Source organism: Physcomitrium patens, chromosome 15, assembly GCF_059467195.1.
Source record: "Physcomitrium patens ecotype Gransden chromosome 15, ASM5946719v1, whole genome shotgun sequence".
Taxonomy (NCBI): Eukaryota; Viridiplantae; Streptophyta; class Bryopsida; order Funariales; family Funariaceae; genus Physcomitrium; species Physcomitrium patens.
Genome location: NC_143424.1, coordinates 445,902 through 472,761, shown reverse-complemented (window position 1 = coordinate 472,761; position 26,860 = coordinate 445,902). Strand labels below are relative to the sequence as shown.

The 26,860-nt window shown below is 42.0% G+C and overlaps 4 protein-coding genes and 1 long non-coding RNA gene across 13 annotated transcripts; 3 read left to right on the top strand and 2 right to left on the bottom strand.

Moving 5' to 3' along the window:
- The first annotated feature begins 6,043 nt into the window (after positions 1-6,043).
- LOC112292446 (uncharacterized) lies at positions 6,044-7,889 on the top strand. 2 transcript variants are annotated; one of them, XM_024540948.3, is made up of 4 exons: positions 6,044-6,630; positions 6,866-7,093; positions 7,213-7,337; positions 7,575-7,889. In XM_024540948.3, the coding sequence occupies exons 1-4, from the start codon at positions 6,265-6,267 to the stop codon at positions 7,678-7,680; spliced, it is 825 nt and encodes a 274-aa protein (XP_024396716.2). In that variant the 5' UTR covers positions 6,044-6,264; the 3' UTR covers positions 7,681-7,889. The 2 variants fall into 2 exon arrangements, with proteins under 2 accessions (XP_024396716.2, XP_024396715.1); XM_024540947.3 differs by having other exon boundaries at positions 6,866-7,112.
- A 160-nt stretch (positions 7,890-8,049) lies between these two features.
- Positions 8,050-9,508, bottom strand: LOC112292448 (uncharacterized). The gene is made up of 2 exons (XM_073539328.2): positions 8,561-9,508; positions 8,050-8,292 (listed from the first exon to the last, which is right to left on the bottom strand). The coding sequence occupies exons 1-2, from the start codon at positions 8,832-8,834 to the stop codon at positions 8,240-8,242; spliced, it is 327 nt and encodes a 108-aa protein (XP_073395429.1). The 5' UTR covers positions 8,835-9,508; the 3' UTR covers positions 8,050-8,239.
- Positions 9,509-13,405: 3,897 nt separating this feature from the next.
- On the bottom strand, positions 13,406-14,624 carry LOC149987690 (uncharacterized). The gene is made up of 3 exons (XR_016506507.1): positions 14,482-14,624; positions 14,016-14,234; positions 13,406-13,837 (listed from the first exon to the last, which is right to left on the bottom strand). It is a non-coding gene; the product is annotated as an uncharacterized LOC149987690 (long non-coding RNA).
- Positions 14,625-15,560: 936 nt separating this feature from the next.
- LOC112292444 (uncharacterized) lies at positions 15,561-20,597 on the top strand. Of its 6 annotated transcripts, none has more exons than XM_090256138.1 (11): positions 15,561-15,863; positions 16,180-16,257; positions 16,552-16,923; positions 17,121-17,250; positions 17,389-17,519; positions 17,827-17,935; positions 18,059-18,128; positions 18,360-18,467; positions 18,673-19,493; positions 19,790-19,913; positions 20,101-20,597. In XM_090256138.1, the coding sequence occupies exons 1-11, from the start codon at positions 15,650-15,652 to the stop codon at positions 20,221-20,223; spliced, it is 2,280 nt and encodes a 759-aa protein (XP_090112264.1). In that variant the 5' UTR covers positions 15,561-15,649; the 3' UTR covers positions 20,224-20,597. The 6 variants fall into 6 exon arrangements, with proteins under 6 accessions (XP_090112264.1, XP_090112263.1, XP_024396708.1 ...); XM_090256137.1 differs by having other exon boundaries at positions 18,670-19,493; XM_024540940.3 differs by having other exon boundaries at positions 18,360-18,476; positions 18,670-19,493.
- An 813-nt stretch (positions 20,598-21,410) lies between these two features.
- On the top strand, positions 21,411-26,545 carry LOC112292445 (monodehydroascorbate reductase, seedling isozyme). Of its 3 annotated transcripts, none has more exons than XM_024540945.3 (11): positions 21,411-21,500; positions 22,620-22,689; positions 22,929-23,000; positions 23,328-23,379; positions 23,815-23,895; positions 24,018-24,136; positions 24,325-24,544; positions 24,728-24,846; positions 25,085-25,210; positions 25,665-25,805; positions 25,943-26,545. In XM_024540945.3, the coding sequence occupies exons 2-11, from the start codon at positions 22,639-22,641 to the stop codon at positions 26,261-26,263; spliced, it is 1,302 nt and encodes a 433-aa protein (XP_024396713.1). In that variant the 5' UTR covers positions 21,411-21,500; positions 22,620-22,638; the 3' UTR covers positions 26,264-26,545. The 3 variants fall into 3 exon arrangements, with proteins under 3 accessions (XP_024396713.1, XP_024396714.1, XP_024396712.1); XM_024540946.3 differs by having other exon boundaries at positions 21,411-21,582; XM_024540944.3 differs by having other exon boundaries at positions 21,411-21,586.
- Positions 26,546-26,860: the final 315 nt, after the last annotated feature.

Sequence of the window (26,860 nt, the reverse complement as noted above, 5' to 3'; positions counted from 1 at the left end):
AATGCGGATACTCTTCCAAAACATCGTTCCTATGACTGCTCAATTGACCTTCAAGAAGGAGCACAACCGCTATTTGGACCAATCTACAATTTATCTCAAAATGAGTTGGTTGAACTCAAAGAGTACATTGAAGAGAATTTGGCCAAGAACTTCATATGCCATTCCAAATCTCCAACAAGAACTCCAATTTTATTTGTCAAGAAAAAAGATGGATCATTGGAGATGTATATTGATTATCGAAGACTCAACAAAATCACTATGAAAAACAAGTACCCACTACCTTTGATATCTAGACTTCTTAATCAGTTGAATCAAGCTAAGATCTATACAAAAATAGATCTATAGGAAGCATACAATTTGGTACGCATCAAAGAAGGAGATGAATGGAAGATTGCATTTCTAACAAGGTATGGACATTTTGAATACAACGTCATGCCTTTTGGACTTACAAATGCACCAGCAGCATTCAAACATCTAATGAATGATGTCTTTCAAGAGTTTTTAGATGATTTTGTTGTCTGTTACTTAGATGACATCTTAATCTATTTTAAGAATCTAGAAGAATATAAACTTCATGTTCACTAAGTATTACAAAAATTAAGAGATGCAGGACTCTTTGCCAAGATAGAAAAGTGTGTATTTCACACTACTCAAGTCGACTTCTTAGGATACATCATTTCAAATGATGGACTTATGATCGATCCTAAGAAAGTTCAAACTATTATGGATTAGAAGATCCCAAAAACGGTAAGAGATGTCCAATGCTTTTTGGGATTTGCGAACTACTATCGGATCTTCATCAAAGACTTCTCTCAAGTTGTAGCTCCACTTACATGTTTGACTTGCAAAGAAAAACTTCAATGGAATCAAGAAGCAGTAGTAGCATTTGAAGCTTTGAAGACAGCCTTTGTTTTTGCTCCAATCTTATATCGCGTCGATTTTTCTAAGCCATTTTTTATAGAAACAAACACATCAGACTTTGCTTTGGGTGCCATATTGTCATAAATGGAAACAGATGATAAACTTCACTCAATAGCTTTTCATTCCAAAAAAATTTCAGTAGTCGAGATCAACTACGAGATCTACAACAAAGAACTTCTTGCAATCATGGATTTGTTTCAAGAATGGTGCCATTATCTAGAAGGTGCTTCTAGCCCAATCACTGTGTATACGGATCACAAGAACCTTGAATATTTTATGTGAGCACGTGTTTTGAATCATCACCAAGCTCGTTGGAGTATGTCTTTATTAAGATTCGAATTCAAGTTCACTTATCGACCAGGAAAACAACAAGGTTTGTTAGATGCACTCTCTAGATGATCTTATCTTGTACCAAATGAAAGAGATGCTGCTTTTGATCAACAATGGATAATTCTCTTGAAGTCAGAGCATCTTCATCTTCGAGCAATGAAATCAACACTAACTGTTAATTCAACTTTCATTAAGCAAATTTAGTTAAGTATGTCTTTTGATCCTCTTATTCATGATATGAAGGAAAATCCTTCAAAGTCTCATGATACTTTCAAGTTTGAATTCAAGAAGAATCTATTATATTTTGAGGGACGCCTATATGTTCTAGAAGGTGAAGCTCAATTACGTGTTCTTCAAGCTCATCATGACTTTCCAGCAGTAGGACATTTTAAATGCAATAAAACTTTGGAACTAATATCCAAGGACTTTTGGTGGCCTCAAATGTGAAAAGCAGTTAAAGATTTTGTATAATCTTGTGATGTTTACTCGAGATCAAAAACTCCTCATCATCGACCTTACGGACTTCTTCAGCCATTATCCATTCCAAAACAACCATGGTCTTTTGTTTCTATGGATTTCATCATGGACCTTCGAATCTCAGGTTCTTATGACTCTATATTCATGGTAGTAGATCATTTTACCAAGATGGCACATTTTGTACCATGTACAAAATCTATCACAGGTGAAGAAACAGCTAAGCTCTTTCTTGACAATATCTATCGCTATCATGGATTATCCAAGGATATTATATCACATAGGGGAATTCAATTTGTATCAAGATTTTGGCGGACTCTTTTCAAGATTCTAAAAGTGGATATAAAACTATCTTTGGCATTCCATCTTCAAACTAATGGACAAACGGAGCGTGTTAATCAAGTTTTGGAGCAGTATTTAAGATATACTATTAACTTCCAACAAGATGATTGGACAACTCTTTTACCATTGGCAGAGTTTGCTTACAATAACACGGTACATTCTTCTATAAAATAAACACCTTTCTTTGCTAATTATGGTTATCATCTATGATTTGATACTTTTGACTTTTCAAAAGTTGATAATCCTGCTGCGAAAGATTTGGCAATTCATTTGTCAGAGCTACATGCAATGATGAAGGCACAGTTAAAAGAAGCTCAAGAACAACAAAAGATCAATGTGGATGTCTATCGAAAGGAACAACCACCATTCTACATAGGTGATAAGGTATGGTTACTTCGTCGCAATATCAAGACCACTCGTCTTTGTGACAAATTGGACTATAGAAGGCTTGGACCATTTTCTATTTCTGCAAAAATCAATCTAGTTGCATATTGTTTACATCTACCAGAGTCAATAAAAATCCATCTAGTATTCCACGTGTCTCTTCTTGAACCATACAAGACAGTGGACATACCAAGAAAAAGACAAGCTCCACCTCCTCTTATAGAAGTAGACAATAATGAAGAATTTGAAGTGGAAGAAGTTTTAGATTCAAGGCAGCGCTGAAATAAATTGGAATATCTGTCCATTGGCACGGATATGATATTAGTGAATGCACATGGGAGCCTGTAAAGAATCTTACAAATGCAGGAAAGATAGTAGAGACTTTTCATCGACGACATCCATCAAAATCAAAATGAAAACCTTCTTTATAAAAAAAACAAGATCTAGACAAGATATCATTATACTTACAATCCTTGTTTATAGCTTCTTTGTAGTTGTGATATTTAGGAGATGGAGAACCAACAACCAGCAGATTCGACTCAAGAGCCTTTATTTGCTGACCTACCAGATGAGACATTACAATTGTCTCAACTTTCAAGACGACGCAATCGAGATGAAGATCTTTAAGAACGATATATTTTTCCTTGAATAGATGGCAAAATATAATGCGTTTGGTATCACAACCTTGGAAGGGACTTCCGATGTTTGGTGATTTTATTAGAGGTAGGAACAACTCCTAATGGTGTTCTAAATATTTTATTTGAAGGAAGTTATGAAGGCCTCAATAATGATCAAATAACTGGGTGGTCTTCCTGCCTTGGTATAGAACACTACCGATGGTTGAGAGGCCCTATCAATCATCTTCGAAGAGAACAAAGATCAGAGTAAGTGGCGAATATAATTCGTCGCATCATAGATTTTCTCAACATATGATTATCGCTTCTCGTAGAACTCGTCCCTAGAAGAGAGGGTACTGTCACGGACATACACATGTAAGCCAATAATTACATGTATAAATAGATAAAAGTAAGTAAAAGTAGGTAAAAGTAAGTTAATTCTATAATATTTGATATGAAAGCTTCTTAGAAGCTTCATAGACGCTGCTTTGACTTTATAGGTGTCTTTAATTGACTTTTTGGATTAGAAACGTGGTCAACAAGTTGGCCATGTGCCATATATGTTGTTAGCTTGAAGACCAAGCTAACTATGTGGCCCACACATATAAAAACTTGCCTTGTAAGTCAAGGCATATGCCCTACAAAGTCAACACATATTGGAGGTCTTATAGAACGTCACCACGTAGAACCTAGTTAGATAGTATATATAGAGACAAGAGTGAAGCCCTCTTCACTCTTGTCAACTCCTTTCTTGCTTCCAGTTTAGTTTCAAGGGTCTCTAGTTTTCTTGTCTTTTGGCAATAGCCATTTCAATTTAATTTTTAATATACATATCAAGTTATTTCTATTTTATCATCTTTCTTTGAAAGAAGCCTCACTTGTTTATTTGCCTTATTATATTCTTGTCCTTGACAGGGACTTAATGGCTTTAACTCTATGGGATTTATTGTTTGTAGTTTTTAATGCACTATTTGGAGTTTGTGTATCTATCGGTTGAATAATTGGTATTTCTCTAGTAAAATTGTTATTCACTCTTGAGTCAACATATTAGTTTCTACTTTGATAGTCAATAAGATTTGTTTAGCACAAATTATCAATGTTTCCATCGTAAGTATTTTCTTATATGTATTTGATATTGGAATCATGATATTAATTATATGTGTAATTTTGGACAATGTGGTTTGTTCCTCTACATGTGTAGCACTAAAATTAATGTATATTTTTGTATTGTCTAAATCCACATGTAGTCGGTTATAAGGCTACTCTAGCAAAGATCAAGGATTCTTCTTATTTACTTTGAAGTTGATTAAATAAGTAAGGACTTGATCCTCCTTGATGTTAAGGAATTTAACCTAAGTTTCTTCATTGTCTACCTCCATGCATAAATTGGTTTTGTGTAAGAAAAAATAATGCTTATTCTTATCTCAATTTATGTCCTCTAATTGCCATACAATGGATTTCAATAAGAAGCTTATCCATCACATCTTCAAATGTCACTTTTATCATGTAGGTGATGCCTTGGATCATCATTTTATAGCTTTCTTGAGTACATTAAGGATAATATTTATGATTGTATGATTTGCAATGACTTTGTCAAATATTTTTAGCTAATTTTTCATATCTATTGTTTCTATCATATAAGTGGTGATATCACTCTCTTCTTTCATTGTCATTCCATATAATGTGTTAATTAGAAGCATAATTTTTTGCTCATCTCTTGCATTGAACATCCTTTTGAGCATGTTCTACGAATTTCTTAGGTTAATATGTTAAGAAATTGTACCTATTATGCTACTTGCAATTGACTTGGTAAGACTTGAAAGAACTCTTTCTTTAGCCTTTACTAATTGAGTTTGAATGTAAGATCTCCCTTGTATGCTAACTAGAAAAGATGAAATTGATCTCTTTGTCTCTACTATTTTCCATAAGTTTTCTCTCTTCAAAATCAAAGACATTTTTAACTTCCAATCAAAGTAGTTCTAGACTTTTATCATCTTATTTGATTCTTCTAATTCACGGTTTGAGGATTTTTCTTTGGCTTATGTCATCTCTTCACTCAAGTGGTTTTATCCATTTAGGATATATCTAGTGTCTATCACTATCTCTCTTTTTTTTCTTCTTATGTAGGAAGCAAGGCCCACTTGACCTAATATTACAAAATATCTTAATATTACTCTAATATCATGTTGCAAAACTTATGCAAGTATGTTTGATGAGGTGATACTTTATACAAATATTTTACCTTAATTGTGGTAACTAATAAAAACCTTTTTACCTAATTCTAATGTTAATGTGGCAAGGTCACAGCACTTGTAGACATGGAGAGCACATAGTCCAATTCTTCTCAATACACAGGATGCTCTAGTGGGAAGCAAGGTGTTATGACATGATGGTAGCAGTTTGAGCCTGGAAGTGAGATTGCTTTGCAAATATGAATGCAGGTTGGGTATTTCCAACATGTATGCAGCCTTGGATGCTCACAAAGTTGTGCATGACTCTTCTCCTTCACATGACTTGATGAGAAGCCATCAATAATATGCAGAAGATGGCTCATTCCATGCTCATGATCACTACACAAAACGATGCTGGGTGCATTCGAGACCAGGCTTCTGAAGTTTGTTGCTGCTAGTTTCTGAATCACTCTCTCATGTACACCCAAGTTGTGTCAAAAATAAATAAACTAATAAATAAATAAATAAATAAATAGAACCTCTCTCGCCATGACAGTGTCGGTGAAGTGGTGGATGACTTTCCTCATGGTCGGAGATCGTTCCTCTGCAAAAGAATTGTTTAGAAAAAACATAAATCCAATTTGCAGACACGTTTTAGAGAAAGATTTCGATCGACCGATCGCTCGCTCGTTCCGTGCGATGCAAGTCTAGCAACTAGGATGTACGTGAATCACGACCTCCCAACAGGGGCGAAGTTTGTCCTCCTGAAGCTAAGTTGAATATGTCAACCAAGCACAGTATTTCAAGTGAGTGGGGTTGAAGCTGAGCTGTCGTTGATGAGGGTGGTGGTTAGGGTATTCTCACAGCCCGGGTGGTTGAGAATCAGCCCATGAAGTATATTGCATGTGCCATGTGGCGTTAATGACGGTTTTCTTGTCCACTGCCATTGCCTCGCACTTACACGGCATGCATGATCACGGGGGTATGCGTTTGTTACCGACACTGAGCCCCGTTAGCCTAGCAATATGCTCAAATTGGTGGCCAGCCTAAGCAGACCAGGTGGTGGTGGTCGTCACCTTCGACTGTGCCACTACTCCACCAATGTGCCCACTCCTGCAGCAACCACATTCTGGCACCAACGCATTCCTCTTCAAAACTTGGCCGAGACGTCCAAATCTCGGGTCCTTATGACCAACGATTTCACTAGGGTCCATCTTCCATGGAAACCTTCCTCATCCAGGAGCGTTTGCCCCAGAGGATTCACTTCCGATGCATCCGCAACGCAATCGGGATTCATTGCGTGGTACCTGCGGATGCTGGACAAATACACTTTTCCTACCAAGAGCATCACTGCCGCTAACATCCTCGCTTTTGCAGACATTACCGCTCAAGTAAGTTTCTTGCTTCAGAGAAACAATCCTCGTCGTCGTTTTCATTCTGCAGCGTCTCGGTGAAAATTTTAAGCCAAGTATGTGTATGGATACTGCAGTTTATGAAAAATAGATCTCACCTATTGCCACGCTATGAGCAAAGCCAGGCAGGGGTTGTGACCATGAGGGGCTTTGAATTGGTTTTTAATGTACAATAGATAATGGCACAGATTTGATGATCCCTGTGGGTGGACAGTATCTTGCAAACGAAACGTTGAAAGAAGGCGAGACAAAGCAGGATTGGGACAAAATACGGACACTGCGGATGCTAGGAATTGGTGCATTTTTCACTGCACCCATTCTGCACATATGGTTCAACCTAATGCTATGGCGGTTCCCCAAGACAGATGTCGCCAGTTCCATGAAGAAAGTGCTGGCTGGACAACTTATTGCATCACCTGTTGTCAACAGCTCTTTCTTCGCAGTTAATTCTTTTCTTCAAGGTTTTCGATCATGACTTCATAAATCGACTAACTCATGTCATGATATAGTGATTTATTTGATGTTCATTGATATCAAAGATATATGCAACGGTGGGTGCAGGGGAGAGTGGAGAGCAAGCTATCGAGAAGATCAAGCGTGATCTTTGGCCGACTTGGAAAAGCGGTGCCATGTATTGGCCAATCCTTGACTTCGTCACGTTCCGATACATCCCAATTCATCTTCAGGTCACCCCATGCCTTCATTTCTTTACTCCAGTTTAGTCTGCAGAGATGGTCTTCAAAACGGATGTGAATCTTTGGAACTGAAACTGAAGAAATTTTACCACCCCTAGAGTGTCTGCAAAAGTATCAGCATTTTCTGTGAAAAAAAATAAAGTGAATCACATGATTCAAGCAGAGCTTTGCAATATAAGAAATAAACTATTCAGCATCTTTGCCGACACTTGCTGCTGACTGGCGCAGGTGTTATTCAACAACTGCTGCTCCTTCGTCTGGACAATCTACCTCACTTCTATGGCTGGAAAGAAAGCAGAGGCTTTCTCCGCTGCGAATCCTAATCCTAATTTAGCCCATTCTAAAACTTGACTATAGATGATAGCTTCAGAAAAGAGCATGCACAACTGCTGGTAACGGATATTGGCCAATCGAACGAAAGGTCTTGTCACATGTGCACCGGTAAACGACCTCAATCTATTGAGATGGTGACCCTCGAAAATAATTATCTATGTGTATGGGGGAGGTTGTCCTGTACAATCTTCCCTCGTCAATTACAACGTTGCCATATGTTCTGCATCACGCGGTTAATGACGTGGGTGAGTGATTGCTTCGGGATGACTGACCCCACGCACAGTCCAGATTTAAGTTTGACTCCTGTCGCAACAAGTGTTAATGCCTTGTTTTGCAGAAGCAATCAGTACAGTCAGGAAAGCAATATATGTATTTATATATATGTGTATATATTTATAAATATATATATAAATACATATATCCGCCCATGTCTGCGCTCGCACACACATCAGGTGTCAGCACTGTAGAGACTAGGCCTTATCTAATGAGCTGGAGCTCCGATGACAAAGAAAGCTTGCACCCCTTGCTGGTTTTATGATCGATGGGCCAAGAAAGAAATTTCAGTTAGAGGCGTCGTGATTCTGTAAGGTCAATCGCGACAATTGTGCAGGTCCTGCATTCAATTTTAAAGTTGCGTTAAAATCTTTAGTGAAGATTGGTTTAGCTGCACAGTGTCAGAGCTAAAATGAGATTATTTTTGCATGCTATTTGCCGAAATGATATCCTCAAAACATGGTTGTAGCGAGTGGTTAAACTGGTTGTTTCTCCCTAAGCACTGAAACGATCTAGGAACTGCGAATTGTGTGATGACTCTCAAGGGGGGAAAAAAAAGGTAAAAAAAAAAAGAGCAGTCATCAAAATAATTCAATGAAGCAACGTACTCCGTGCTCGTGGCAGTTCTCCTGCAGCACGTGGGTGGGCCAACGGGGTAAGATCCGAACATCTCCACATCGTTCTCGCATCTCCACTGACGACTTCGGATGTATTATATGCATTCTCTTGCAGCATTATTCCTTGAAGATGGTCGTCAGCAGTGAATGGTGTGCACATGGAGACTGCAATTGATCTCCTTCTACATTCTGAGCAGATTCTGTTCCACTTCTCTTGCGCGTGACGACTCAGTAAGTGCTTCTCGTGGGAGTCATCCAGAGTCATGTCGTGTAGTTGTCACATTGGGCACAGTTTGCAGTGTTCGAAGACCGTTCTCAAGGAAGTGGGAAATTTGTCGCAGAAAGTCTAATAAACAACCATTGCATGCATGCTGAACGCACACGATGAATTGGAGTCACATGAACAACGTCGTGAAGGTGGACTCGGCTAACTTGAAGGCAGAGGAGAGTTCATAAAATAGTAAAAGAATTAAGTTCTGGAGGTAAGCACAAGTCCTGCTTCAAAATCTTACGTTAACACTTCACACACAAATTGGAATTGTAACTCCAACACTGGAAAAAGGTGCCTTGAGACTGCATTCGCAGTTCAAAAAGAAAGCACAAAAACAGGACAGTGAAGGTGGGTGTGGTCTAGTCATAGCGCCCACAACTAGTGCACCAAATGCGGTCAGATGCGGCAGGTTGAGGGAACATGTGGCCCAAGATAGAGGGTCAAGTGTGAGCTAGTTGGCTTTATAAAGCGGAGCAGGTGTGCCATATCACGTGCAATGTCCATGAATCGTGCGGCTCCCTCCCAGGCGTATGTCCTTCGTTCGAGGAAATTCGTCTCTCCTACCCCACCCGCCTGCCTGCCCAATTTCCTCCCTTGCAGACCCTTTAAAGCAGCACACAGCACTGATGGGCTCCATCGCTACACGCCCGTGACTCATCGCTTATCTTGACCCACCGCATCCCATCACAAAAACAAAAAAACAAACCGAAACAGAATAAATCCATGCCTAGCATTACGGATCATCGGTGCTTCTGGTGTTTGTTGAAAAAACTCCATCACAGCAAAGAATCCACCCTCCACTTTTCAGCTGTGAAATATGGTTGCTGGGCAATATGTCGTGGTGTTTTTCTGTGTCACTTTTTATTATGGCTTTGTCATAACATTCCAATTTGTAGAATATTTAGAAGGGATTTGCTATGGAGTTATGATTATGGTGCAAATGAAATTCATTAAATGGAAAATCATTTACCTTCCTTCTACTTGACATTTTACGATGAAAAAAAATTCTAGGTTTTGGTAGGATAGAATCAGACCCCAATTAGGCAGAACAGCTATAAAGAAACCGGGCCACTTTATGCTAAGAGCTGATGTCAATTCTACATTGATGATGAATTGTGTTCATTTGTGAAGAAGTTGGGATCACGCTCAATGCTCTTTAAGATTGAGAGGTCAAACAAAATTCTGAAAAAAATCATTCTTCTATGCACGATCTACAAATTTTACATCCACGAAGTATGAGCTCCAATACAACACAAAGGTTAAGAAGAAATGAATCATGAGCTCTTCTGAAGAAAACCCTCGTTTTTCAAGGCTTAGTAATCGGGTTTTCTTTGCCTTGAGCTTGCTTAATCTCTTTATTGTGCAGCGAGGTTAATGGCTTGCTGACAAGCCCAACTTGGTGAGAGATTTTCTCTGCAAGATGACTTGAAAGAGCAAATAAATTTAGGAATAATAATAACATATGAATGAATGATGTCATGCTTTCATTAATTTATACTGATCTTTGAAGACTAAGTTCATGACAACCGGGGTTCATCAGCTCCTTTGGTCCCCAATTGGTGAACAGCAGAGCGGGATCTTGATTCCATATTTGAATCTCGCTGAGCCTCTGCTCCTCCAGAAAAGAAGTGCCTCGTGATCAACTCGAGTTCAAATTGGACTGAACTAGAGTATCTCGCCAATTCCTGCTTAAAAGGTCGCCAGAAATTCTAGCCCTGCCTACTAACCGAGGCGGTGACACCACAGCGTATAAAGATTCGTCAATAGCAGTTCCATACCCACAAAAGAGGCGAGTTTTGTTCGCGAGGGAGAGTCCAAAATTAGTTCCGAAAGTTGAAGAAAGAAAGAAAGAAAGAACATGCAATTGAGTGAACCCATTTCGAGCCATAGCCATCTATTATTATTCGGAGGCAAATATGTCACGGTGGACATACCCAGAGACGTTCACGATGGACAACACGTCAGGTGGTCATCTCCTCTTGAAGGCATATAATGTTGCTGCCCTGGTCCCCAGCAACATACCCACACACACAACCCATGCCTACCTTTCTCCTCCAATCCCACTGGCAGCCCCTCCCAGCTCATTTCCCAGAAACCAAGACTTTCCAAGCTTGGAAGAGACCGATTAGAATGTAGTGTACGAATAAAAGAAAAGAAATCAGAACAAAACGCTGGAGACAAGAGCACAATTGCGCACTCACAGTACGGCCGAAGCACTCGCGCAAATCTCATCCTGAGCAGTCCCACACGTGACAGAAAGGTGGGACCCGACGGAGGATGGCCCTACAACACGGTCCCTACATGCACTCGCCTCCTGTTGCTTCCCTGCCAATGTGTGACTGACACCACAGCCGGCATCTGATCCCGCGCCATCCACAAATTCCGATCCACCGAGGTGACCTGTACGACTCAGATCATATTACGATCCCACGCGTCGAGGTTCGAGGCCTTAAAGCGCATCCCTCCTCAATCGCGGCATGTGCTCGCAAGGTTACATGACTACTACAAAATTCCCCTTCCAACCTGATGGTCCCAATCTACTGAACGGATAGAACCGACTCTCTGGTCACGGTGATTGATGCGCCTGACACTTGGCGTTCTATACTAGATACTACGGTTGGTTCCAAATGCTGCGATCAAGTCAAGTTTGGCACAACGGGGCTGGGTAGTCACCCCACGTGCCTCATTGGATAATGATCAGTCCTCCTCCTCCCGCTGCTTCCAATCAGTCAGATTTGAGGGGGTGGGGGTCGGGATGGGGAGGCATCGGATCCGCCATGTCTTGCTCTTCTTCTGCTTCTTCTATCATGTTTCGTCGAAGGCACTGCTGCATGCGGCAGCGCGTGCTTGCCATAACTGCAGAGACTGAAGTTGGGAGGGAGGGGCAGGGGAGGCCCTATCAGCGACAACCTGAGCCGTAGCCGCCGCTTCCATGTGATCCTGGTCTGCGACTCGGAACGTGGCGAAGGTGCGTGCTCGCCTCGAGGAGGCGCCTGCGCCTCGCCCTCGCTAGCGTGTGCCCTGCTGCTCCTGCTGCTGCCTCCTCCTCGCTATTGTGGGCTCCCTCCTCCCCACGCGACGCAGCGCGCAATGTTGTTACTCCTGGACTCATTCACACTGGCAACTTCCTTTCTCCCACGCCACCTGGACCTCTCCACTCCCGATATGCCGCGTGGATATCCTTTTCAGTGCTTCTGCTTCTTTTGTTCTCCGAGGTGTCGAGGCTATTGTCACCTCAACGCTTTCTTCTACAATATACATGAGTTTGTTTACCATTTTGAGTTTTGGTTTTGTTTTTTATTTTTTAATTGCTATTTCGATTTAGGTTTTTTCAATGTGTGTTATCATTATATATTCAGTTTTTTTTTATCTTCTTTGATATTCTGAAACGTGATACATGTGTTTGAATAGGTTTTTAATTTATAAATTTCTACAAATTTTTCCAATTCATTGCATAATTTGATGGCGTGCCAATTGATAGATACATAAATATAATATCCTCTGTGTTCTAATTGGTTTTTTTTACCTATGATTTATAAAAAATTAGGTTATTGCAATAATTATGTATTTGTAAATTGTTTATGTTGTTGCTTGTACACGCCTAAAATAAATAACACAACCTGATGCTCTTTTTATTATTCCAAAATGATAAACACATAACTAAAATAGAAATCCACATTCATATATTAGATTTGAAGTGAAAATTCTAAAATAGAAATGCATGTGAGACAAGTAAAAATAACCTTGATTGTCTTTGGGTTACTTCATCCTATGAAGAATTTACTCACAATAAAGCTTAAAGTTGTTTCTCCAAAAATGTATATAAAGTTGCTTTCTTTTTCTTTTTCTGTTTCTTTTTATGTCAAGAAAGCTACACAAAAATAAAAAATTGTAGATTCCAACCCCAAACCAAATGCTGCACAATGCACCACACTTTGTCATTAGAAGGTGTCTGAAGGATGATATAGATGGTGCTGGAATGATGGGCTGAAGATGTAGAGGACACCTTAATGTCGTCCCATTTTCAAATTGCCTTGATTGGGACACTCTTCAATCAGATAAGCAAGCTCCCCCACCACTTACCTGTGATAAAGGTAGGCCTGTCACACTCCCACCACATTAAAAAAAAGAAAAGAAAAAGAAAAAGAAAAAGCATACACAGTATAAGGATGCCTGTCTGTGTATGATGGATGCCTACCCCATGTGCAAACTTGGCCTTGGAGCGGGGGAAAAAGACATCCATCCACACATGCAACATCCATAAGTCGTCATTCATCCACATTGGAAGTCTCCTTCACTGCTCCACCTCGAGTGTCTCATCGAAGGGCACCACCATTGTATGGAGTTTGATGACAGGTGGCACCCTAACTCTGTCAGCTGGCAGTACAGTCAGCATCCTCTCCCCCAACTACATTCTCCCAAATATGCCCTGCTGGCATCCCAGAAAGAGGAGGCAAGTATTGACATGCATTTTCTAGCAACGTTTTGGTTTGTATTTATTTTACGGGTTAAAATTCATGAACTAGTGTTTAAAAGATATGATTCTTTCATGCAGGGTTTGGATATTTATTTTGATCAAAGGAATTTCATTGTTATTGCTTAGTCAATATTCGATTGGGTTGGGACATGTGTGCCATGGCAAACAACATTGAGAGAGAATGGGCTTCCTTTGTTATTACTCTACTAAAAAGACAATATTTACCTCAGTACTATTGTTAAATTTGGAAAAAAATGGCTGGTCGTATGATTTGGTTATCAGTGAACTCGTTAGAAAAAACAGAGGGTGTGGAGGTTAAAGTGGAATGGCTACTTAATAGTGTAAACTAAGAACATAATGCAACTTTTTGGATTTAGGGCTTGCAGTGAGATGTGATTTGATCTGTGGAGAGAAGTTTAGTTGGTGAAGAGAAATTTGATGTGTCTGTGAGCTTGTGTCCGATGTTCCCAATGCAAAAAGATGCGAGCCCTACTCCGGCCCACGTGTTGAGGCGGTGCACCTAGTTTGACATGGCCATCGGCAACAACAACAACACATGCGGCGGTGAGAAAGGGATGAGGGGATGGCCTTTCAGCCCAGTCAGCACCCGGGCACAGAATCATTTTGGCGGGCGGGGACAGCTCGGGCAAGAAGGAGTAACACAAAATAATAATAATAATGATGATGATGATGCCCACCTAGAGGAAGTCCAGTGTACTTGGCGCCGTAGGTCTAGCGCCTATCGCCGCAATTCTGGGAGGCAGCTGACGACCTGTCTCCGTGCTTTGTGAGCTCTTCTGGTGTTGCTGCCAACGAGCTGTGACAGGACACCCCATGCCCCAATACCGGGGAGGATGTAATTTCGGATGAACATCCCGCCATCAACATCCATCCATTTGGATGATTTGGGGCTTTCTCTGTCATTGATGCACCAACTCCCATTTGTCACCTGAGCTTGCCCAAGTCATGCTCAAGGACCAAAAACACTAGTTAATATCATTTTGGACCCACACATTTTCCCCTCCCAAGGAAATTCATTTTGAATGATAGTAGCAGGAGAGTTGTGAGAACATCCATGCACGTAGAGCAATCCCATAAAACAGAAATTTAATTCTGCATTTCATGTCAAGATACAAATGAAAAATGAACAACAAAATGGCTTACACGTTAACCATCTAAACTGTAGTCCAATTGATGCCAGCAACATTCCAGTGTTACTTTTTGCACTTGCCATGCCGCCCGCCGGCTGCCCCCCTAGGACATGGGCGGCAACAGGTCCCTCATCCAGATGTACATCCAAGTTACATTCGTTGATCATTGTTCATCGACCCCGGGCCGCCCGGCTCTGGTGCGACGACAAAGGGGGAGTGTCCTGTGAAAGCGAAGCCGTCGCTCCGTGAACGACCCCCCCGAATTGCAAATTTCGCTTCAGGGAGGGAGGACTTTGAGATCACTTACCGGCTACTACTGCTGCTTCTACTTCCCCCTCGCCCACGTTGTCAAAATCAAGCCTCGTGTGTATCTCTGTCTTCTGTCTGGTGGTCTTGGATCTTCTCTTACCGGTGCAAGCCGCTTCATGTATTTTCACTTGGCTGGCTGGGTCTGTATTCCTTAGTGTACGAGTGCGTGAGCGAGCGAGTGAGTGAGTGTGTGTGTATGTGTGTGTGTGTGAGAGCGAGAGAGAGAGAGAGAGAGAGAGAGAGTGTGTGAGCGAGAAGTTGGATGGTGTTGTTCGGATTTGAGGGAAAAAGGTGTGGTGTCAATGTTATTATGCGAACGTGTTTGGTGGTTGGAGGGGTGACGGGCATTTGAGCGACGGAAGAAGGTAGGAAGAAGGGATTGTGACCCTCCGCGTGATTTGCTGGGATTGCGCCTGGTTGTCCGTGCATGCGCATGTTGTGGGCACGACGGACACGTGAATTTTCCAGGGCCCCCACCAGTGGGTCACCACACCCTGGTAGGGCCTCGCAGCTCATTTGGTGCGGCTGCTCTGCTCCCATGATGACGAAACACTAGGGGTGCTGACAATATCCTCAACCGGACTCAGATCGATTACCTGTCCAATCTGGGTTCCCTGTAACGACACGCACGCGGGCTTGTTGGGAAGATGAGGTGCAAGTTTTACAGAACCATCGAGTGTTAATTTTCGGAAAGCGTTCTGAAATGAGGTGAGGTCGAGGGGTGCAGAAAGAAGCACTTGATAAGGGGAAGATGTGGTGTGCTTGGAGATTGTTCAAGAAAATCGAGTGTTTTGTGACAGAGGGGGTTGTGTAGCCGTTGGGTTCTATCTACATGCAGCCGCCATACGAAGAAGGGTGTTCTACTGAGGTCGATGGCGTTTATAGCTGCTGTGGGACACAAACAGCTGGGGCCTGATTGGGCCATAGGATCGCCTTCATCTTTGGGGCACAACAGATACGGCGAGGTGGTGCCGGAAGAATCCGCCGCTCAGCAGCAACGAGAGTTTTACGTTGTGCAGAAAAGACATGCTATGACGCAGCAACAGGCTGAGAGGTCTCAACCTCACCATTTCGCTCGCAGGGAAGGTAGGATCTCATCCATAGACCGCAAAGAAAGGAAGATTTTTTTATTACATCTGATTGGGTTCCGGAAGACCTCGCAAGGACTTTTGTTCAATATAGCTTGCGTTTTGTTTCCTCTTGGGGACTTAATGATCGAGCACAGCCAACTCACTTGAAGCTCCTTGATTCTTCCATTGTTGCTAAGCAGGATACGAAAAGCGTATGCTTTGTGCTGGGCTTTTATTCCCCTGGACATGCCCATGAGGACTGAACTGAAAAGCAGTATTGAATTTCACTAAATGGCATCGGGTAGTTGACCGTGTGGCTTCAATGCTTGCAGATACTAAACCTTCCACCCACGACTTTCTTTCTCTCTACGACAAAGGTGCACATCAACTTGAAATCGGTTCAAGTTCCGGTACGATTCATTTGCCTGTCCACAGTTGTGCACAAAGGCGGCAGTACAAAAGTTAGGAGTGAAAAGAAAAAAGAAAAAAGAAAAAAGAAAAAAAGATCTACAGTCCTGCCCTGAGTTTTGTAACAAGAATGATCTTTCTGCCTTGGTCTATAGTCGACGAACTCGGTTCTGAGTGCTTATCTATACCCCCCCCCCCCACCTAGGTAGCTGCCATTTTCTCTTAATCTTTCGATCCCACGTTTTAAGGCACAAGATGTCTCGTCAAATCTGACCCAGTCCTTGTTACTTGCCCAGGATTGCCTTCGTCACTTACCACTCATGATTTTCTGCAACCACTCGAGAGGAGTGGAACTCGATCAACATACAGAGATGCTCCTGCATCACGTGAGAAGCAGGCAAGGGTAGATACTGTACAATCTCGGAATTCTACTCCCGCCTCCGCTGAACGGAACCTTCCTACTGTCGCGCCTACTTACTCGAATAATCAGGTCCCTTACGCGGTGAATCCAAATTCTATGAATCGCATGGTGAATGAGGCCGATGCCTTGCGTCAAGGTAGAGGATACTCAATGGTGACTCTCTCCTCTCCTGATGATCACAATGGTGGTCCGGAGTCCTCGAGAGGCGTCGAAGTGGCCATGGACCCGGAAGTTGCCAATGCACGAGGTCAGCGTAGGTTACGATGCTCTTCCCATTTTGATGACTTTCCATAGTGTGATTTTCGCAGCAAATGGAGACGAGTGTATTGAATGAAATCGTCAGCATGTTTGTCTTGTACCCACAGACATATAGCCGCTTGGTCCTCATAGGGTCTGTATATGGTCGTCACGCGCTGACTTAACCGTGTTTCTCTTTTGATACAGACAACCTCGCACACTGGCCAGGGGTCAGTTTCAAATTCGATATGCCGGCAGATTTAACATTTCCCACAGGCAGCCAAGCCGTAAAAGGTGCAGTTGATAACGGTCATCAGTCGATACCTGCTATTGCTAAGTAAGCTATCAAAGCTTCCCACTTGCTGCATTTGTTGAGACTTTGGACACGATAGCAAAAGCTGGAGAATTGATGTTATGGTGCATTGTTTCTTGGTGAGCCAGGACCTAAATCCTGTCTTGGAGTGATTTTTTTCAGGCAGTGGACGTATGGTATTGTTGATGTACCAAAACGGTCAATCCGACCTCCGTCTGAGGATTATGAAGATGAGGATGAAGATTCATCCGAGCGGCCTAAAGGAAATCGGAAAGAGTCAATCTCATGTAAAGGTTGGACCCTCATGCATTAGGCATTCACAAGTCATACCGATACTTAGGGATGATGGGACAGCGATGATAAGTATTGGGGAGGCACTCGTATTGCTCGTGCAACCTCTTCCTAGTTATACGATTGCTCAACTATCCTTCCTTGCTATTAGGTGTAGTCTCATATAACGCTGTTCACTTCTCAGCACTTGATTGTTTTACATCACATGGATATAGTATGAAGTTCTATGTATTGCTTTGTGCTTGTTTTTGTACGTTGAGGAGGTTTATCAATATCTTGACTTTCGAGGAAACGACTTGTCATGCTCAGGAGACACAGCACAGAGAATGGATGTGAAGAATGGAGATATGAGGGGTAGTACACCAAGGTCGAAGCATTCAGCTACTGAACAGCGGAGGCGTAGTAAGATTAATGACAGGTAATGTAGAAGTTGCAGTCAAATCTTACCCAATAAAGTCCCTTCTTATATGAACCTTTTTGCCGAATATCTCAAAAGTATCGCCAAATGAATGGATGACAATGTCGAGTTGATTGTCTTCAGGTTTCAAATGCTGAGGGACCTGGTTCCACATAGTGATCAAAAGCGAGATAAAGCATCCTTTTTGCTTGAGGTAATGGACTTGAATACAGCTGATGAAAATACTGTACCAGATGTTCTTTTCAATTCATATAAGTATGATAGCTGTGTGTCACTTTTGGCTAATGCCATGATTTTTTCAGTTTATGTGCACAATCCTGCCCTAATTGAACGCTAACACCAAGTTTCACGGAATATCAACCTTTCATGAGCATGTTTGTATCACCCAAGTTTTAAAGTCTTTGTTTTTTGTTTTTGCATGCAGGTTATTGAGTATATCCAAGTCCTTCAAGAAAAGGTGCGAAAATACGAAACTACAGAGCAAGGAAGGCATCAGGAAAGGCTCAAATCTATGGTTTGGGATATCTGCAAGGTAAAGAAGGTGTAACTATCACCGTACCTCCGTGCGATTTGTTCAATCAGTGTCCCACTTTCCTTTCGATACTTAAACCATAAAAGCTCAGAACAGCTATGGGCTCCTATTTGGTCACTCTCAATGTCTTTTACCACATACGGTGAACTTTTTTTCTCAGTATGAATAATATGTTGACTTTTCTGTGGCGTTTTCATTCTAGCAGCGAGGGGCGGCAGGATCAGCAGACGAAGCATCACAATTAAATGCACTTATCTTCGCTAAGGACTTTAACTCTGGAGTTGGTCCTGTGGATGTTAAACCGGTGACAGAGGCCAATGGTGATGTTCGTGCTCTACGTGCGTCTGAGCAAGCTGCGCTCACATCTGAAGTTCATTCGACTGCTGGCATTAATGGTCAACAGCGTTCCAGTCGACCAGCTTGCAGTATTCATAGCTGTGTGTCATCGTTAGACGGTGAGAAAGAGCATGCTACTGCACCTACTGCACAGCCGTTGGCAGTGGGTGTGCCTCTTCAGCAGGCCATTCCTTTACCATATGCCTTATCCATTGTCCCCTCAAGACTGCAGAGTGACCAGGATGGTGGTCGTGGCACGCCTGGCTCAAATTCGCCTGCAAAGGAGAAATTGTGTGACCCAGACCCGGTTAGTTCGCGTGAGAATGGGTCTGCCCGAGCAAACTCTCCAGATCAGCTGTTTGAATTGAGGCCTCGCATTTCTCCCGCTCGCCAAGCTGAGCAAATCTCTGGCCAGCAATCAAAGGCAGAACTTCAGACACCAGCTGCGACAGCTGTAGATAGAATTGATGGAGCCCAAACAGGACAACCATCTAATGGTAGTGCTTCCAGACAATCTTATGGGGCAACTTATTATCAAGAAAATGTGAGCAAACCTTCAAGGCACTCACCGGCGCGTCAAAATGGTCAGATCGCACCTGGAGATGGCTCTGCTGCCTCTCCTTGTCCCACTCAGCCTCCTCCGCGCATTCAAGGAGGTGTTATCAACGTGTCTTCTGTTTATTCACAAAGGTGAGCAATTTATAATTCCGTTCAACTAAACTATTTCGTTTTTGCTTGTAGTGTAGTGGTGGTTCAAACAGAGCCACTAAAATAGCCCACTCATTATCCGCGGCCTTGTCGCAACGCTCTCAATGCTCTAGAATTTGTTGATCAACTTTCTTTTGCTCTCTTTGTTAAAGACAAATTTTAAGTTTTGGTAAGGATGCTTGTTAATGACTATCTTATCACTGGTTGGGATCGTCATTGTTTTGCTGAACGGATCGGGAAACATCTGTGCTTAGACTATAACATTCTGTATCTTGCAGTTTGTTGGACACCTTGACGCGAGCATTGCAGAGCTCAGGAGTTGATCTAAGTCGAGCTAACATATCGGTTCAAATTGATTTGGGGACGAATGTCGCAACAGCGGCTGCTGATACTTCAGCCAAGGTGAACAATCTTAACTGTCTTTTGCAGAGCGCACTTTTTAACCGTAAGGTCTTGGTGGTTACTTGCAGTTTGATGTAGTTTTCTTTACTTGAGTATACAATGTTGACACAGTGATTTTGAGAGGCTTTTGGGTAATATTATGGTGGGGAATGATTTTCTAACGATTGGCTATTCATATTGATACTAGGTTGCTACAACACCTGAGTCTTCTGCTCAGAGCCATCAATCTCAAGGAAGGACACGACCGGCACCAGTAGCCGCAGAGCCTGCACCTGCTCTAAAAAGGCCAAAGCTGGAGAACCACGAGTAGATAGATGTCTCTGGTTTGAGGTTGATTTGTTTTTGAATTCTAGAAAATTGTAAAATACCAGGTCGTGATTCAAGTCTTTGGGTAGTGGTCTCAAGATCACATAGCATCTTGGAGCAGCTTGGGGATTTAAATGTGCCAGTGAGGAGTACGCCAGGGAAGCGTAGTCAAGGTTTTGATGCAACTGGTACTAACCTCCCATGGTTCTCTTCCACGACAGAAGATGCATAATCCAGCTACTATAGCGAATGAGTTAATTCGGAAAAGAGAGTCACTCATGGGAGTTAAAGTTTTGAAAGATATTTCTCTGCCAATCTGTAATATAGTAGGCGTAGTCCCCTGAAACTAAAAAATGCAAAGGTCCTCAGTTTTGCAAATCACAATGGCAAGTCCTGAATGGTTTTAGTTAACACAAGGGGTGAGTAAGAATGCCACCAAAACACTTCTGCATGTCAACTTATTCCAAGAAATAATCATTTTTCAAACAAAGTTGTCGACCTCCATCGCTGCTTTGGGAATGGATCGTCATGAGGAAGGCAAGAATCTGACCACTGTCACCGGACAGATTCACAATCTTGCCACGTTCTCGTGGTTGCAGCCTTCTTCGCTGGGCACGACATGTACTTGCACTGTGTAAAATACCACAACCTTTGAGTTACGTCAAACTTCATTTTGCTGCGAGAGACCTATCCTGTTTCCAAATATCGTGAATATTTAATGCCTTCTAGCCCCTGCTACTGCCCCACTATGGGCACCCCGACGATGCAACAACAACTGGGTTCTTACACTCGGACTCAAATGATAGGTTGGCAGTGTCAGAACTGCAGGACATTCAAAGATGGCCCCTTTGTGGATGTAACTTTTGACAGTTTCTGTACCACTGTACATTTCTCTAGAGTGTTCTGAGGACTTTACAAGCACTAATTCGTCTGGGCCCGCAACAACCAATGTGTGCTTCCCCATAGATCCAGTCCAGATTGTCATATCTTGTGTTTGGAATGTAACAATCTGATTGTTGTTTGGCTCTTTCCCGAGCTCCTTCCCAATCTTTGAAGACGACTTGGCACAGTTGTAATCCCCGCAGAGAATCTCGCGTTCCACTTCGTTCCCATCAGGATAAAGGTCGAGTTCCCATGTGCCCAAAGCAAGCGACATCAGTCAACCACGTTTCCCTGAACGCAAAACTCCAACGCAGCTTCAACGCCACTGCAATTCTGTGGATCGTTTGCGCCGCTGCGACATTTTGTGCCGATTTAAACACTCGATCCAGCTCTGCGAAGGTGAATTTGTGAGCCTGAATCGTTGGTTTTTGTTGCAGCTCCGCTGTGCGATTTTTTGTGGGGTCCCGAAGTACGCTGATCAGTAGGTTTGTCACTCTTTGTTGAATTTTCTGAATGCGACGTCCTTCCGTGTGGGAGATAGATTGTTCGAGCTGTGGTTTGGCCATTGAGCGAGGTTGCAGGAGATGGTATTGTGAGATCTGTAGTTCTAAGTTTTCTGGTTTGGATCTCGATTCTATTCGTTGCGAATGGCGATGATGGTTGGAGAGGCTAAGTGTAGTTCTTGTTTTTGGGGTCTCGGTTTCAGATGAGGTCATCCTGAAGTTGGAATCCTACATTCTTTGAAGATCTCTTGATTTCCGACGTTAGGTTTTTTTATTTGAGTTTCGTCTTTGTGGACTACGTGGAGTGTGATCTGATCTTTTGAGTGGAATGGAATGTTGGAATTTGCGGGTTGTACTGGATAGATTTGAGATCCCCTTCGCCTTCGACTTGCCATGTTGTCTATTGATCATCAAATTTCCAGCTGAGCAGCATTTCTAACGTTTGAATTCTCTTTTTTGAGATTTCTCGCTTACGCTGAAAATTAGATATGCTTCTACACCACTATATATTTTTTTTTTTAGAAATTAATGAATTCTTCAGCAAAGTATTCCTCAGGATTGCAAGTTTTCTGGTAACGATTAAAATTGAATCGCGATTCAATCTGCAGTGATTGTTCGAACTGTGTGCTCTGTGTTTGATGGGTATGCGAATGTTACTATGCTAATTCGCGGGGATATGTGTCCTAGAGTTCTAGGGTTTACAATGTGCAGTGCTTGTTTGTAATCTAAACAGTTTAGATTGTGGATCATGAAGCTGGGTTTCATTTATTTTATGTTCGTTTAAGCGTATGCTTGCGTGGCACTTTAAAGTACTTATCATGTACGGTGCACGGCCTGAAAATCAGATCAAATTGTGCTAAGCGGAAGAATCTCTCTCTTTGGGAACACAATTTACATCTGGGGATTTGAATTCTGAATTTTTCACAACTGAACACATTTTAGTCTGTACGAGGCTGATACTGAATTGTCATACTCTATTTGTCTCTAATTTACTGTCTTGGTATTTTTTGTGCAGCGCTGTAGAAGGTGACGTTATGGCTACAATTGATCGCAAATACATTGTGGTGGGAGGAGGTGTAGCCGGGGTAAGGTTTGAGATGTTTTTCATAGGGTTGCTAGTGTGGCATTGAAATGATCTATTTGGATTGCATCGAGGCTGGTACTGTGGTGCAGTGTTGAGCAAGTTCTAGATGATTGCACAAGAGGTTCACTGCCACAGAGGATATATGAACACTGCATCAAATTCATGATTAAAAACCGGTAGGATTTTTAACTTACAGTGTGTGAAGTGCAGAAACTGAGACGGTGTTTGCAATGTGTGCAGGGCTACGCTGCACGAGAGTTTGTCAAATTGGGCTTGCAACCTGGAGAATTGACCATTTTCTCCAAAGAAGCGGTAAATTGCTTCTGCCTTAATGATCGTAACTTATTAACGGTGGTTGTTTTGGTTTATTATGTCAAAGACTTACTTGGTTAAGACAAATATTATTTCTCTAGTTGTTGTTTGGTATATATCTATGAATATTTTTTTCTTGTTAGCCTCATGCTAGGACGATCGATTCAAGTAGTATAAGTGCGGAATGTTCGATTCTCCATATTTCAGACAAGGCTTTCTGATTTCTCCGCAAGAATGTCGCGTCTTTGAGTCAGATGAGGTGTTGCTTTGCAGTGTAGAGCACAGAAAATTGTCGAGTGACTGACTTGATTAAAATCGGAATGTCAGGCGGCACCTTATGAGCGACCCGCCTTGAGCAAAGCTTACATGTTCCCTGAGGGTAAGTTTTCAGAACATCAATTCTGTTCTCGCATATTCTCCAGATATGCGGACGCATCTGGATCTGAGCAGTTTCGCATCTTTCAAGTCTTACTCACTGTTCTATAGACTTTGCCTCGCTCTAGAAAAGCATCTTAAACCACACTGTAGTATTTTAGGTTGACTGTTGGATAATATATGAGCTACTGCAGTACTGCTTTCCACTACTGTCTCTAACTAGTGTTCGCAGGAATTTGGTTGGTCAGTACAATGTGTCCATGTCTCCTCATACCATCTGTGGGGGTATTTGTTTCAGCGGCAAGTGATGAGCTGCTGTGTGAACAGCACCTCAATATACGGAGTTGAAGTAGCAATTATGTTTTTAAACACGATCTTACTTTATTTTTTTAATGAGGTGATGGATTGGTTGATTTATTTATTTGTTCTTCTGTGACAGCTGCTGCTAGGCTTCCAGGCTTCCATGTCTGTGTAGGAAGCGGTGGAGAGAGACAGTTACCGGACTGGTATGCCGAAAAAGGTATACTTTTCCAACCGTACACTGTGATTGTGAAGTTCATCATTATTGTTTGCCACGATGCAGGAAAGCTTGAACCCTACTGGTAGTTTTTAACACGAAGTAACATGCATTTCGACTGTCAGGTATTGAACTGAAACTGGAGTCTGAGATTGTGAAGGCCGACCTAGAGAACAAGACTCTGACGACAGATAAGGGAGATGTCTACAGTTATGGAACTCTGGTTATTGCCACAGGCTCTACGGTGGGTGTGCTGCTGTTTCTTATCGTAAAAAGCTTTACGCTGAAGTAGATTTTGTATTAAAGCTTTTTTATCGCCTTAAGTTTCTGTTATTTAATAGCATTGCCTACTTTTGTAGAGTAAAGAGTTTGACGACGAAACTAGTGTCTAATTTGAATAATCAAAGCTCTAAGTAATAACTTTTCTTGCAGTTCCTTAACCTTGCTGACTTCAAAACTGCTGGAGCCGACGCTAAAGGTATTTACTACCTGAGAGAGGTGCATGAAGCTGATAAGCTTGTTGACGCCATTAAAGCCAACAAGGGAGGTGAAGCAGTGGTTGTCGGTGGAGGTTACATTGGGCTGGAATTAGCTGCATGCCTGACAATCAATAAGATTAAAGTCACAATGGTGTTCCCAGACCCATGCTTCAGTAAGAGTTTTACCATACCTGGTCAATAGGTCGTATGCGATGGGCTCTATGTATGAAGTGAACGTTTCGAAGAAACCAGTTCTCCCGCAGACTGGAATGCGTGGGAATGATGATGAAATCCGTAATAAGAAGGTTTACGCACAATATCTGCTAAATTTTTCCGGCCTTGTAATTTGATTGCAGTGCCTCGTTTGTTTACACCCGAGCTTGCCTCCTTCTATGAGGGTTATTACGAGAATAAGGGTGTGAACATCATCAAGGGAACGTCTGTGACTGCTTTTGAGAAAGATGATAATGGCCATGTAAGATCCTGATCCTTGAAGCTGCAAATGATAGTTATCGGTGTTAGGAAAGCTTAGAAAGTAGGAGTGACGTAATATTTCTGTTAGGATCTGTAACCTCAGTACACCATGGGCCACAACACATTGCATTGGCAGATCTTACGTAGATGCACTAACATAGTGGTTTGGATAGTGCAGCTTCATTCTCTGGTTTTCCCTTGATTCTATATGTTTTGATATATTAGAACGGCTGATGCAGGTATCGAAAGTAATTCTGAAAGATGGAAGAACGTTGGACAGCACTCTCGTGGTTGTGGGAGTTGGTGCAAAACCACTTTTGGGTCCTTTTAAGGGTTTGTTGGAGGAGGAGAAGGGTGGTATTAAGGTTTGTGTTTTCTGCTCTATAACGTAATAAGTGGTTGATATACACGCTAATGTTTATTCATTGGCGCAATTTCTGTTGTGCTGGTTTATCTTGTTACCTAGCCAGTAGATGAATCAGGTGGGATGCCAAGAAAGTGAGAATGGTAACTGTCTTGTTAGCATGAAGAGGATTTGTGAATCTATATAGAGAAAATCATTCTTAGAAATAAATCACAATTTCATCTGAAAATTATGCATGGTGAAAATAAGATCGTCGTAGATGGTTTGATAATATCGAAACTATTCGAATTCTTATTCAAAGATAAACTTCGGCAAACAAGTAAATAGCCTTAGTTCTGAGTGTAAAACCCTGTCTCTATGGCACAGAAAGTGGGAATAGAAGGCACTCTTTCCAACGATTCTTTGTTTGTGAATTTTTTTGAAAGCCTACTTACTTTTGAATGATTGTTTTTCAGGTTGATGCCTCATTCAAGACAAGTGACCCCAACGTGTACGCTGTAGGTGATATTGCGACGTTCCCAATGAAGATGTACGGCGACACTCGGCGAGTGGAGCATGTGGATCATGCAAGGAAGTCGGCCATGCAGGCTGTGCAGGTATGTAGTGCTCTATGCTTATATCTGAATTGAATCAGTAAATCACTACGTGCCTTCTTTATGACACCTTGGGTATGCTTTGCACTTAATTTACTGGAAAGTCCTAATACATTGTTCTGCAAACTGATTGTGAACAGGCTATCAAAGCTGCAGAGAAGGGCGAAGTCGTGGACGAGTACGATTACCTGCCTTTCTTCTACTCTCGCTCCTTCGATCTGTCGTGGCAGTTTTATGGCGACAATGTGGGTGAAACTGTGCATTGGGGCCGAGAGGCTGGAACACCTGACTCAAAGTTTGGTGCTTACTGGGTTAAGGACAACAGGGTAATGGGCGCCTTTTTGGAGGGTGGTTCACCTGATGAAAACAAGTTAATTGCCAAAGTTGCCCGAGAACAACCGTCTGTGAATTCTACACAGGATTTAGTATCTGCTGGATTAGGCTTCGCATCCAAGGTATAACCGGTTTGTAGTTCTCTCTAAATCCAATTAGTCACCGGCGGTGGTTGAAGATACGTGCAGGGCGATCATAGCCAAACCACTGATTTGTTTTGGTGGTGCGTTTCTCGTCTCATACTGTATTAGCCTGAAGCTATTTGAGGTTTGTATTTCAACACATGCTCTCATCTACATTTTAGCTAAGCAAGTTTGGATTACCTTGTGATTCGAGTAGTTGTGCAACTGAATACTTAATTGCATTTATGGCATTTAATGGCAACTTCAAAACCAATTTATTTTAGGCTAGACTGTATCTTTTTTAATCAAAGATGTATGTTATCATTGATGAAGATAGCACTACACTATTTTGGTGCGGTAGTGTCGGGCAAGGATCGTTGTCGCCCTCTCTGTCACTGACAATAAGAGATGCTATTGCGAAGTCTAAATGTTATTTCGTTGCATCAATGCAATAAATCTTGTACAACCATTTTTATTCTGTAAAACTTACTCTATCAAAAATCTCCAAATACAACTATAAAACACAAACCATGACTTGAATATCTGTCCAAAACACCTAGCGAAACGAAGTTCCGTAACACTTTAAAATCATACTGCGTTTTG

What these genes read in the sequence shown, in the direction of transcription:
- LOC112292446 (XM_024540947.3), top strand. Translation starts at nt 6,265, where the DNA reads ATGCTCAAATTGGTGGCCAGCCTAAGCAGACCAGGTGGTGGTGGTCGT. An exon ending in TTGCAGACATTACCGCTCAA is followed by an intron (nt 6,631 to 6,865) that starts GTAAGTTTCTTG and finishes GTGGGTGGACAG; the next exon opens with TATCTTGCAAACGAAACGTT. An exon ending in ACATCCCAATTCATCTTCAG is followed by an intron (nt 7,338 to 7,574) that starts GTCACCCCATGC and finishes TGACTGGCGCAG; the next exon opens with GTGTTATTCAACAACTGCTG.
- LOC112292448 (XM_073539328.2), bottom strand. Translation starts at nt 8,834, where the DNA reads ATGACTCTGGATGACTCCCACGAGAAGCACTTACTGAGTCGTCACGCG. An exon ending in AGAACTGCCACGAGCACGGA is followed by an intron (nt 8,293 to 8,560) that starts GTACGTTGCTTC and finishes AATTGAATGCAG; the next exon opens with GACCTGCACAATTGTCGCGA.
- LOC112292444 (XM_024540938.3), top strand. Translation starts at nt 15,650, where the DNA reads ATGGCGTTTATAGCTGCTGTGGGACACAAACAGCTGGGGCCTGATTGG. An exon ending in TCGATACCTGCTATTGCTAA is followed by an intron (nt 17,251 to 17,388) that starts GTAAGCTATCAA and finishes GATTTTTTTCAG; the next exon opens with GCAGTGGACGTATGGTATTG. An exon ending in ATATCTGCAAGGTAAAGAAG is followed by an intron (nt 18,477 to 18,669) that starts GTGTAACTATCA and finishes TTTTCATTCTAG; the next exon opens with CAGCGAGGGGCGGCAGGATC.
- LOC112292445 (XM_024540945.3), top strand. Translation starts at nt 22,639, where the DNA reads ATGGCTACAATTGATCGCAAATACATTGTGGTGGGAGGAGGTGTAGCC. An exon ending in GGACTGGTATGCCGAAAAAG is followed by an intron (nt 23,896 to 24,017) that starts GTATACTTTTCC and finishes TTCGACTGTCAG; the next exon opens with GTATTGAACTGAAACTGGAG. An exon ending in TTATTGCCACAGGCTCTACG is followed by an intron (nt 24,137 to 24,324) that starts GTGGGTGTGCTG and finishes CTTTTCTTGCAG; the next exon opens with TTCCTTAACCTTGCTGACTT.